A 12,966-nucleotide genomic window follows, 5' to 3' on the forward strand; every position below is an offset into this window, starting at 1 on the left:
AGGATTAATTGTGGGTGGCAACTTGGTTCTTTGTGTGAGCCTTTATGATGGGCGGCACTTGGAATTAATGTTGGACGGCACTCTTAAGGCCAAGGCTTCAATGTGGACGACTTAGGCTTGTCTCTCTTTGAGTCCATATTTTGGACGGTGCATTGAAGTGGATGGCCAACTCCTTGACCGAATTGAATGCTCTTCATAGAGTCCATTTATTCTGAAATTTAAAATACAAAAGACACATTAAATTCTAAGGGAAAATGTTTTAGGACAACATAAATGTGTCCTAGCCATTTGAGTGCATGGTCGTGCCCTATTAAAAGGGTTGGGGATTATTTGCCCCATGTTGGCCCACATGTAAAGTGATGTAATGAAAAAGATGACTCCCTTGGTTCGGGCTTAGGAAAGCTCCTTTGATGTCTTGAATGAGTAGGTTAAGTGCATTGTTCACTTGCTTGGCCCTTACCCTTGTCATGGGCCCACCTATATTCCTCAACTCATCCTTAGATTCATTCGGGTTCTCATCATGTTTTCCCTCTAAAAAACATCAATGCCAACTCCATTACATTTATTTACATATTTCTCGTCGCACCCATGAAAGTGGGGTAGCAACAGGAGAACAAAGATAAAAAGTGCAAGCAGAATGAGAAGAATCATGGTGATGATGATTGTGTTACTACTGCCACTTGTGACAATCTTATTATTCTTCATGATCGTGATTCAGTTAACCTTGTATCAGATGAGAGTATGTGGATAATTGATAGTGGTGCTACACTGCATGTTACACCTAGGAAGGATTTCTTCACATCTTACACTTTTGGTGATTTTGGAGTGTTGAAGATGGGTAATGATGGTGTGTCAAAGGTAGTTGGTTTTGATGATATGTTTGCATACCAACATGGGAGTGCAATTGTTGCTGAGAGGAGTTAAACATGCTCTAGATGTTGGTTATGATAATCATTTTGGTTTTGGAAAATGGAGACCCACTAAAGGTAACTTGGTTGTGGCTAGAGGGAAGAAAATATCTAAATTGTATTGGACAAAAGCTTTGGTTGTTAAAGAAAGTGTGAATGCCATGGATATGGAGGCTTCTATGTGGCACCGCAGACTTAGTCATATTAGTGAAAAATGGTTGAATTGTTTAGCAAAAAAGGATGTACTTCCAGGATTGAAGAGTGTAGAGTTAGAGAAATATTCTCATTGCATGGCTGGTAAGCACACTAGAGTATCCTTTAAGAAGCAGCATCCTCCAAGGAAGTCAGAGTTGCTTGAATTGGTGCATTCTGATGTTTGTGGTCCATTGAAGGTAAAGTTATTTGGTGGTACACTTTACTTTGTTACTTTTATTAATGATTGTTCAAATAAGCTTTGGGTCTATGCTTTGAAGACGAAGGACCAAGTGCTTGAAAAATTCAAACAATTCCATGTTTTGGTTGAGAGACATTCTGGCAAGAAGCTAAAATGCATTCGTAGTGACAATGATGATGAGTATTATGGACTGTTTGATATTTACTACAAGCAGCAAGGTATTAGACATGAAAAGACTTCTTCTAAGCCTCCTCAACTTAATGGCTTAACAGAGAGGATGAACAAAGCTTTAGTTGATAGAGTTATGTGCTTGCTTTCTGAAGCAAAATTACCTAAACATTTCTAAGGTGAGGCTTTGTACATGGAAGTGCATGTTATTAATCTTAGTCCTGCAGTTGCTCTTAATGTTGAGGTGCTAGACAAGATTTGGTTTGGCAAGAATGTCAGGTATTATCATTTGTGATTCTTCGGTTGCAAGACGTTTGTGTATGTTCTAAAGGATGAAAGGTCCAAGTTGGACGCGAAGACAAGGCAATGCATCTTTATCGGTTATGGTGAAGAGGAATTTGGCTACAGGTTGTATGATCCTATTGAGAAAAAGGTTGTTAGAAGCCGTAATGTGAAGTTCATGGAAGATCAACCCATTGAAGAGATCGATAAGATGAATAAGACTAAACCCGAGGAAGATAGTAGATTGTCTAATATTGATCCATTTTGGACGCCTGTACATGATTTGGATACAGTTGAGAATAACTTTCAAAATGGTGAGCAACATGATTATGTTGGTGATCAACAACTTGTAGATGAGTTAGATTTTCCCATTGATATTGGTGAAGATGAACATGAGATGTCACAAGATGAGAATCTTGGTGATGCTCCTGAACCACCTCAAGTTCAACTTCGGATGTCTAATATGCAAAGGAAACCATCTACCAGGTACCATTCTGATGACTATGTTATTGTGGCAGACGGAGGAGAACCTGAATATTATCATGGGGCCAAAGAGAATGATGAAAAGAAGAAGTGGTTGGATGCAATGCAAGAGGAAATGAAGTCCTTGCATAATAATCACACTTTTGATTTGGTCAAATTGCCAAAAGGGAAAAAGTTTTAGAAAACAGGTGGATTTACAGGGTGAAACAAGAAAGTAATTCTACATCTTCAAGGTATAAAGCCAGATTGGTGGTTAAAGGTTTCAGACAAAGAAAGGATATTGATTTTAGTGAGATTTTTTCTCTTACAGTGAAGATGTCATCCATTAGAATTGTATTGTTTGGCTGCTACCCTTGATTTGGAGGTAGATCAAATGGATGTAAAAACTGATTTCCTTCATAGTGATTTGAAGGAAGAGATTTATATGAAGCAAGCTGATGGTTTTCTTGTTGAAGGGAAAGAAGACTATGCGTGTAGGCTAAAAAAGAGTCTATATGGTTTGAAGCAAGCTTCACGACAATGGTACAAGAAGTTTGAGTCTGTTATGTGTGAGCAAGGCTACAAGAAGACTACTTCTGATCATTGTGTCCTCATTAGAAAGTTTGTTGATGATGATTTCATTATCATCTTATTGTTTGTTGATGACAAGCTTATTGTTGGGAAAAATATTTCCATGATTGACAGATTAAAGAAGCAACTAGGGAAGTCATTTGCCATGAAAGACATGGAGCTGCTAAGCAGATTCTTGGTATAAGAATCATGCGAGATATGCAAGAAAAGAAACTTTGGCTGTCACAGGAACACTATATTAAGAGTGTTACAAAATTTCTAGATGCAAAATGCTAAGGCTGTAAGCACTCCTCTTGCTACTCATTTTAAGTTGAGTGCTAAACAGTGTCCTTCAAATGAAGCTAAAAAATCAGATATGCAACGAGTTCCTTATGCATCTGCTGTGGGAAGTTTGATGTATGCAATGGTGAGTACAAGATCAGATATTGCACATGCTGTTGGTATAGTTAGTAGATTTCTGTCAAATCCAGGTAGAGAGCATTTGAATGCTGTGAAATGGATTTTGAGGTATCTTTGTGGTACTGCTAGTTTAAGGTTTTGTTTTGGAGGTGATAAACCTACTCTAGTGGGCTATACTAATTCTGATATGGCTGGAGATATTGATTCTAGAAAGTCCACTTCAGGTTACTTGATTAAGTTTGTAGGGGGAGCTGTAGCATGGCAATCTAGGTTACAAAAGTGCGTTGCATTGTCCACAACTGAGATAGAGTTCATTGCCATTACAGAAGCATGCAAAGAGTTGCTTTGGGTGAAGAAATTTTAGCAGGAGCTTGGTTTTGTCCAAGACAAATACTTGTTATTTTGTGATTCTTTCACCATTGACTCCCGAACAAGTCATTGAAGACAAAAAGATCTTGAAAAAAAATAGCACTAGAAAAAAAAAGAATGAGAAAAAAAACAAAAGAAAGTGAGAAGAACACAAAAAAATAGAGGGAAAGGAAACCACTATATCTTATGGATAAAGTGGAAGACAACAAGGTTGTCCTAACAAAACAACTCGTCACACCTCTATTTTGTTTCACAACTAACTTTGTTTTGCCAAGATATGTTTCTAGAATTATTCAGGAGCTTGGAATCATCAAATGAGTTGATGACTGGTGGGAAGCCAAGACAATATTGACTTTCCTTGAGATTGGACTCATGGATGGCTTAATCAATCAAGTAGTGTTTACTAAAGATTGTGCCAAAGCACCTAATATCCAACCACAAGGGAAGTATTTGCCTAATGTTGGTCTAATGAAAGTTATTAATTTGTTTCTATTTGATGTAGGTGAAGAAGATACAATTTCGAGGTAGAAATCTCTTCAAGAAGGAGGGGATGATGTGAACCCCAGAGAGCCTAACCTTGAATATGATGACCTTTAAGGCATAAGTGGTCCTATGACTAGGGCTAGGGTAAAAAGAGCTCAAAATGCCATTGGACAACTCATAGGGTTGATCCATGATGATGAGCCAAAAATAGCCCAATTGGGTTTAAAGATGCTTAGTAGCATCTTGGTCCATGGTTCTGGCCGAGCCAAAGACGGACCAGGCCACACACATGAGACATGCCACGGGTCTGGCATAGGCGCCAAATTTGACCTTGGCACGAAGCCAGGCGCATCAGGCATGGAACCAAACCGAGACAACTCTGATTGAGCTGAGGTCTCTGGCACACCAAGTGTTGAACCAGGCGCTGAGCCAATATGGTCTGGCCAGGAAATCTGACCGAGGTGCATGTGCCTAGCGTGCCGCATCAGGTACTGGGTGTAGCCTGACTGATCAGGCCTGGCCAATTTAGTTAGCATTGAGAATTTTTCATTTTAATAATAAATGTGTGTGATATTTTTGTCCAACACTTAGTTAATTTATTTTAAGTGTTTTGATCATAAATCTGCCCATAAATAATGTTCAGTTGAAAAATGGCTTGTGGAAGACCAAGCTAAGCCTAAAAGTGTAACCAACACTTGAACGCTTGGACCAACTTTTATTTTTCATGAACCAAAGTCATTCTAACTTAGTCTATTATTATTTGGCAGGTAAATAAAGACTATTGTAGTCGTTGGAGGAGGATTGCTCGAGGGGAATCAAAATATGACTGTGGAGGGGCTTAATGGAGCATTTATGGTGCTTAAACACCTTGTCTGGACCGTTGGAGCTTAATTCACCTAGGCACATTTCATCCAGGGGGAATCCTAAGTCACTTTCAGATCTGTTGGAGCAAAGATGCTCGTGTGGAATTAACATGTGCCTGTTGGAGAACTTAATTGTGCATTATGGACATGTTCTAGCTATTGGCAGCCTAATAACTTGCACCAACGACATCCTAAGCTATTTAGTACATTATCACCCATCATTCAGCCGAGGGAAATTCCTTCCTTGACAAAGGGAATCCAATGCCAAGCATAACTGCACCCGAGGACCATTAAGAAGGCCATAACTTCAACAAATCAACATGTGCCGAATTGGAGGTCAAACAAGACTCATATGAAGCTCATCAAAGCCTAGCCGTGAGTATTATGGAGTCATCAAGTCTTATTCACCATGTGACTTAATTGTGGGTCGTGCACTTAAGAGGAAATGGAATCCTATGCTCCTCACATTACAATTGTGGCATCCAAGGCATCTTAGGCACAAGTCATTATGTTTGTCTTTCAATTGTAATAAAGCACACGAAACACATGTGCTAATATTTTTACCAACCGAATGTAGTCTAGTTTAGGAATAGATTCATTTGGCTCATATTATCCTATGTTAGATTACCATGCATTAGCTTTACTATCTTAATGTTAGCTAACCGTGGGAGCCTAGTGGCTTGCCTGTAAATGTAAGACTTTTGCAATGGAATAAACAAGTTAAGTTAAGTTGAATTCTTTGTGAATTAAGGATTGAATCATTGTGAGAGTATTCTCCAAACCTTCTTGGCTGAACCAAGATCAGAAGTTCTTATCAAGAACCAAGTTCTTGTGTCGAACATTACTTTGGTTTATCAACACCTCAAGTGTTGTGGCACCTTCACCTCAAATCTAATCCATCTTCTTTTATCCAAATTTCATATTTCCGCTGCCTATTTTATTCTAAAAGCTCTAGTCAACCGTGAGCTTGGTCAAGGACCAACCAAGATTAATTGTGTAAGAGCCTTTTATCCAAGAGGTTCACATCACATACCCGTTTTAAAATGAGCTAACAGGCTGCTCCAGACATTAATAAATAGTAAAAAATTCATAAAACTAGATATAGATGAAATAAACAAAGAAGTTGAAGAGAAAAAAAATAATTTTTTTGATATGTTATATAAACTGAAACAAATCACGTTATATAACAAATTTCTTTGAGACATTATATCATATTAAATAAAAGTTTATTCCATTTTGAGTACTTTTAAAAAAATTAAATCAACAAGCCAACTGCATTGTCCAATATGAATGCAGGCAGGTTTATCAAGGAAATGATGTGGGTAAAATGGGAAAATGAACTAAAATTATATGTCTTGTTTGTAAAAATTAAGGGCTAGGCGAACGAGCCTACCAACATTATCCATTTGCCATTACTTGAATAGGTGCCACATATTTTCCTAAATAAACATATTGAGAAAATCTGACCTATAATCGTTTAAGAATTTTGACATTGTTAATGTATTAGTCATTAATCATGTGTTAATAGACATTGATCCTTGAATGGAAATAATATGTATGAATATATAGAGAATGTAATGATAATGTAAAAATATTTATACTGACAACGCATATATATTAAATTAAAGAAAAAAAAGAAACTATACAAATAATATAATATATATATATATATATATATATATATACTCATTTTATTCAGACAAAATTCTTTAGAATAATTACAATAATGTTATTTTGATAATCACATTGTAACAAATTTAAATTATTATATAGTTTTCACATAATTTTTTCAAGATGTGTGTATAAATAAAAGATGGAAAATGAAGAGTAAATAAAGATAGTTTGATTTCTTATGAAAGAAGTTCTTAAATTTGAATTGTTCAAACAACACCGTAGTAGATACTAATACTATCACCTTGTAGTGAAAACTTGAAACTAAATTATATTTTATTAATTAATATTTCAAACTAATAAGTCTTTTTACATGTAAAGCTTAAGTGAGTTGGATCTCGAACTTAATAAGGTAAGTGCAAACCTCACAATTCTATAAACACTTTTTGAGATAGTTGTAAATTACTTACCATTAAAAAGAAATCATGATAATAGTAAAATATGAGGCATGTCCTTATAACAAAAGAAAAAGTCTTTAAGTGAGTCAATCATGTTCACTTTTGCATAACAAGAATTAATTAAAATTAATGAATCATTTAAAATGTACTAGTAATTGTATGGAAAAAGTAGAATACCACATTATTTCTTCTACTCTTTAATGACTTGTTCTATTCTTACTCTACAAGTGACCTCCCATCTGATAAAAGCTGTAGTAGGTAAAACTGAAGGTCACCTTTTCGCCTTTTAATGCTTTTGGAATCAACCACACTACCTGCTTCATACCCATTTTCTGACTCAACCTTAATTAGCTCATCACGACCATCACATTTAGCCGTTAACTCCTAGTAAACATGGGTCAGTTTCTCCCAATACCCGAGAGCAAAATGCCTAAAAAACAACAGGGAAAAATGATATAATATATCACTTTTATCTTTTAGATATAACAAAATGACAGTTTTAATCTTACATACATAAGCCAAAATAATAACTTGCCTCAGGAATCTTTTCCACTAAATATACGAAGAGTTAGTTAAAATCATAAAAGTAAAAGGAAAACTTACTTTTACTATATTCTGAGTTTAAGTTGATATAGCGTATATAGTTTAGAAGAAAAAGATGCATCATATGTAAATATGAATCTAGATATATTCTGAATTATCGATTTTAGTTTTATGAATAAATAAATTATTTTAAAAAATTAAAAAATAATATTGCCTTGTGGAATGTTAAAATAAAAATATTAGAACGTGTACTTTAAAAAGAATTTTAACAAAGTACTATTATCCACCACTAGAAACTCCGGAAAATAAAAGTGAAAACGAAATGTGTAAATATTCTATAGTCGATAAATATAGTTTGAAGTTGTTATCCAAATACCTATGACATACACAGATCATACCATACTTATATCTAGATAGCTATACCACACCTATATAATATAAAGTTGCATACAGTGACATTCACATGAAAGCAAATATCCACCAAAATATATCATATCGGCGTGCACTAAATAAATTACATTAATGTTTTTTTCTCACACAGAGAAATATATATTTCTTTTTAGATAAAGTCAAATTGAAATAGAAAAAAAGAAAATTATATTTCTCTCTTTTCTTTCCTAGAAGTCTCCTTCTAGTATCCCTCCCTAATGTACTAATAAAATTTAACAATACATACATGTGAGGACTGAGGACTTTAACCACATTTAGGGTGTATTTATTTTAGGGTATAGATATATTTATAATCCTAAGAAACACATTTGTAATAAATTACGAGAAATGTTATTTCTGATGAGTCTATTAAAATTACTTTGATTGATATTTATAATTTTAGGAATCTTTGCTAGCATTATGGGAATAACTTAGAAACTATGTTTCTTTATAATGTATTATTGGAAATAGCATAATTATCACAATACCTCTTATAAAAATATATTGATTGTTTATAAATCTTACATATTATTGTATATATATTACATCAATAAATTATTATCGTGAGAATGTACTTCATAATCCTTAGACAAATAACCTCCCCTAGTTCACACTTATATTTATAAATACAATATAGTTACTTCACTTTATAGTACTAAGTAATTGATATACATTATTTACATCAATTAATGTGATAAAAAATAGCATTTAGCTAGTACTCCATCGTTTCCACAATGATATATGATCTCCTCTTTAAATCAACTTGCTCATTCCCTTTACGTAAATTCTATTGAAAGCAACCATCCATCACCATAACACACACGAAAGTACCTTCTTACCCATCCACCATTTTCATTTTCCATATCTTACTTCTTTTTCTTCTTCCCCCTCACTCATAACCACAACACATACAATCTCAAAAAAACACAACCATGTTTCAACATCTTCTTCTCTTCATTCTCTTCATTATCTCAATCATTACTACCCCATCAATCTCCTCCACTGACTCCTTCATCTTTGGTGGTTGTTCTACTCTCAAGTTCATTCCTGGTTCCTTCTATGAGAATAATGTTAACTCGCTCCTTACTTCACTTGTTAACTCAGCTTCATTCACAACCTTTAACAACTTCACCATCCAAGGTACATGACTTAGTCTTTATGTTCATTATCATTATTTTACATTGTACAACATAAATAAAATCTTTCCTTAAAGAAAAATAAAAACTTTGAGATACTGTATAGATTTCTAAAAACCCAATATTCTTAACATTATTATAGTTGTGATGGTCATTCTAACCGCATCATATCAAAATTACGATATAATAGTGAATTATGAATTATAATGATCTGATCATATATGACTGTAATATACTTACAACTAACCACATTTCATACACATCTCATCAAATTTAAAAATATTTTTCATCACAAAATGTTTATACTACATTGTGGCACTCCACCTAGCCACAACTGCAATAATCACGGTAACCAAATTCACAATTATAACTACAATTTAATACTGTTATAAGGAAAACAATATATATCATACCTATAATGAAAATTGAGGTTACCGTGGGAAGAAAAAAGATAATATCACTGCCGCAAAATTTAAAATACTAATACACAGTCTCATTTTACGAAATAAACTACTTATTCTCTAAATTATTTTGCAAGGTACCACCGTGTCAGACACCGTGTACGGTCTCTTCCAGTGCCGCGGTGACCTTAACAACGACCAGTGCTCCCGCTGCGTGTCACGTGCCGTGAGTCAACTCGGCACACTCTGCCTCGACTCCTGCGGTGGCGCGTTGCAATTAGACGGCTGTTTCGTGAGGTACGATAACATCACGTTCCTTGGGGCGGAAGACAAAACAGTGGTGTTGAAAAAATGTGGACCGTCAATCGTGTTGACTTCTGATGCGTTGACTCGAAGGGATGCTGCGCTGGCGTATTTGCAAGCATCGGGTGGTGGTTATAAAACGTACACGGGGAGTAACTCTGGGGATTTACACGGTGTGGCGCAGTGTACTGGGGATTTGAGTGCGACCGAGTGTCAGGATTGTGTTTCTGATGCGATCGGACAGTTGAGAACGGAATGTGGGGGCTCCACGTGGGGGGAGATGTACTTGGCTAAGTGCTACGCGCGCTACTCGGAAGGTGGGAGTCACTCGCACAGTTCTAACGGTATGTGGCTCCTCTACCACCGTGCTGCACTGTTGTGGTGGTGGTTTGTGTTTTTTATGGACTTTGCTTGTGTGTTAATTACTAATAGTTTAATATGTTACTTTCTATTTACTTTTCTAAATATATGTGTAAAAATTGACTCATAACTTGTTACTACACCCACGTGAAAGGGAATAAAGTTAGTCTGTCCCTAACCATTTTTATAAAATTTTGATATTTAATAAAAATTAATATATATTTTTTACTACTCAAACTTTTTTAATAAATGTTATAATTTTATTGAATTGTGATATGACTGAATATAAGGTTGGGGCAACTGTATAAAGGGAGTATAGAATTCAAGATACTCTCTAGTAGGGGAAAGTCCACTACTGGATGTAGAGTCTCATACATGGTAGAGAGGAATTTTAACAGTCCAAATTTAATTATTTTTGATAAAATAATATTAAAATTACAAAATTCTTTTTCCTCTTGATATTTCAATATTAGAGTGTCGAGAGTATCCCAAAATATAAAGATAGGCTTCTGATGTGGAAAGTGAGAATTGCTTGGTCAACTAGTGCTAACCTAGATACATACAAGGAATAATAGATGCAATTTTTCAATGTTTAGTTTTTGGGTTGAAGTTAATAAATAAGGAAAATTTTGATTTTATTTTGATTTAGACTGGTATATTCAATACAATCTAAGGATGATTATTATCCCTGTTAAAATTAGACATATCAATGATGGGTTAAGTGGAGTTTGATATTCATGAGCTAATTATTTATTCAATGTTTGCTAATCATCATGTTATTCTTTCTAGAACATTTGTATCATTTTTCAATTGTGCTTCCCCTGCCCCTCTTGCATTCTTTATAAAAAGTTATACTTTTTGCTCAACAAACGAGAAGAACAAATAAAAAGTGGAATTAAAAAAGGAAAAGGAGATAACCAAAGTTTTGATAAGTATTTGGTTCCTGTAACATCTGTTATTGACAATCAATGCCCCACTTTGAACTAATGAAGATTGAAGAATCCTATGTATGCATTATTAGAATAAAAGTGTAACTTCCTCATAATATAGCAATGAAGTTCTTATGGATTCATATAGATGTGTTTTTTTAAGCTAGATATCTTCACTAAATTGAAATAATCAATTTATTCTCAAAGTTTGTATCACTCTATGTATTCCTTTTTCTCATTAGTTAGAAAAGTAAAACATAAATTTAATATTAACTTTATATTTTCTAACCAATGAGAATGAAAAAATACATATAGTAATACATATATCGAGACAGAAGATGTGCTCTCATACCATTACAGAACTGAATTTCAATGAATATAGTTCTACAAATTTGTATTGAACATTGACAATTAATAACTTGAGATTTTGTCTAATGTTCATATTTAATTTGAGCAATGTAGATGATCACAATCAAAATGATGATGAAGTTGAGAAGACACTGGCCATAATTATTGGACTAATAGCTGGTGTTGCACTAATTATCATTTTCCTTTCCTTCTTGTCCAAGCTGTGTGAAAAGCACAACAAAGGTATAATTTCTGAAATACATAAACATATTTATGTATTCTCTTTAAACATTTAACTTATCATTGTTATAATGCATCTCTTATTTGAATTATGCAGGTGGTAAATAAAGAACAAAATGTGCATAATATTGAACTTGTGTCTCTACTTTTTCTAGTAAATTATTTGTAGTCCCTCGGTTTCAAGTTTCAACCTTTCCTTTTTATATGCAGTCCATCTTTTTGTAATCTTTCTAAGTTTCCTGCATAGTTGCCTTTTATAAAGTATAATAACTGTGAAGGTATAATAGATTGAAAAATGTGTATGGAAAAAGTAGTTTCTTGAAAACAAGTTGAAGAATGAGGAATTGCAATAAGGTGAAAAGCTGAAAGATTCCACTCTCTATGGCAACTTATTTACCTACCTAGTGTCCACTAATGTGTACAAACAGTGAATATGCTTGGATGAAAAGTGCAGCATTTTATGGTATAGCATAGCCTTTGATGGGTATAATTAGTTTTTGTTAACTTTTATATTAGAGCATGAAGAACTTTACTTCACATCCAAAAAGTTAGATTAATTAAAGTGTGACAAATTTTGAGTCAAATCAGTGTCTCACTTTTGTTATCATTTGCAACTTTTGACATGGTTGTTTATCTATCACTTGTATTTCTTTCCCCTCTTGTGGCCATTATAATTATACAAGATGTTTTGTGGTCATGCAGATTGTGTTTTATGAATTCTATTTCTTCATCTATGTTTAATAACATAAAAAGTTGTTGAACCAAACTCTGCAATATGATAAGAAAACTCTACTCTGATGCATTCTCTTTAACGATACAAGTTGTTTATGGTATGTTTGCGAGTTGGTTTTCGGAGGATAATGGAAGGAAGAGAAAAACTTGAGAGCCATGAAATACACTTGTGGTATGACTTTGATACCTTTCCCCTCCAAAACTCAACTCGCAAACGGACCTTTAAGATCGATCTTATGATGTACTGCAACCCTCTAATTTTGTCCTTAGCTTAGCACCCAGAAACGTGTAGAGTATTAGATCCAAAATATCTGGTACAGACCTTGATGAATCGGTAGTATCAATATGAAAGTTAGAACTGTAAATGTCTAGTTATAGCTCAGAATTATTAATGTCGAAGTATTAATGTGCCACATGATTAATAGTACATACTACAGAGCAATAGATTTCTATTATTCTGAGAACACTTACAGAGATATTAGTCTGACACATACTTCTATAATCAAAACAAATTAGAAATGCTGCAATTATAGGGAAAACTGTACAAACTATGGCAA

General features: G+C 34.2%; 1 protein-coding gene across 1 annotated transcript; it reads left to right on the top strand.

Annotated features, from left to right (window-relative positions):
- LOC109333410 (cysteine-rich repeat secretory protein 12-like) lies at positions 8,650-12,332 on the top strand. Its single transcript, XM_019568889.1, has 5 exons — positions 8,650-8,760; positions 8,800-9,100; positions 9,635-10,144; positions 11,552-11,680; positions 11,775-12,332. The coding sequence occupies exons 2-5, from the start codon at positions 8,893-8,895 to the stop codon at positions 11,783-11,785; spliced, it is 858 nt and encodes a 285-aa protein (XP_019424434.1). The 5' UTR covers positions 8,650-8,760; positions 8,800-8,892; the 3' UTR covers positions 11,786-12,332.

This window comes from Lupinus angustifolius, chromosome LG18, assembly GCF_001865875.1.
Source record: "Lupinus angustifolius cultivar Tanjil chromosome LG18, LupAngTanjil_v1.0, whole genome shotgun sequence".
In the NCBI taxonomy this organism is placed as follows: Eukaryota; Viridiplantae; Streptophyta; class Magnoliopsida; order Fabales; family Fabaceae; genus Lupinus; species Lupinus angustifolius.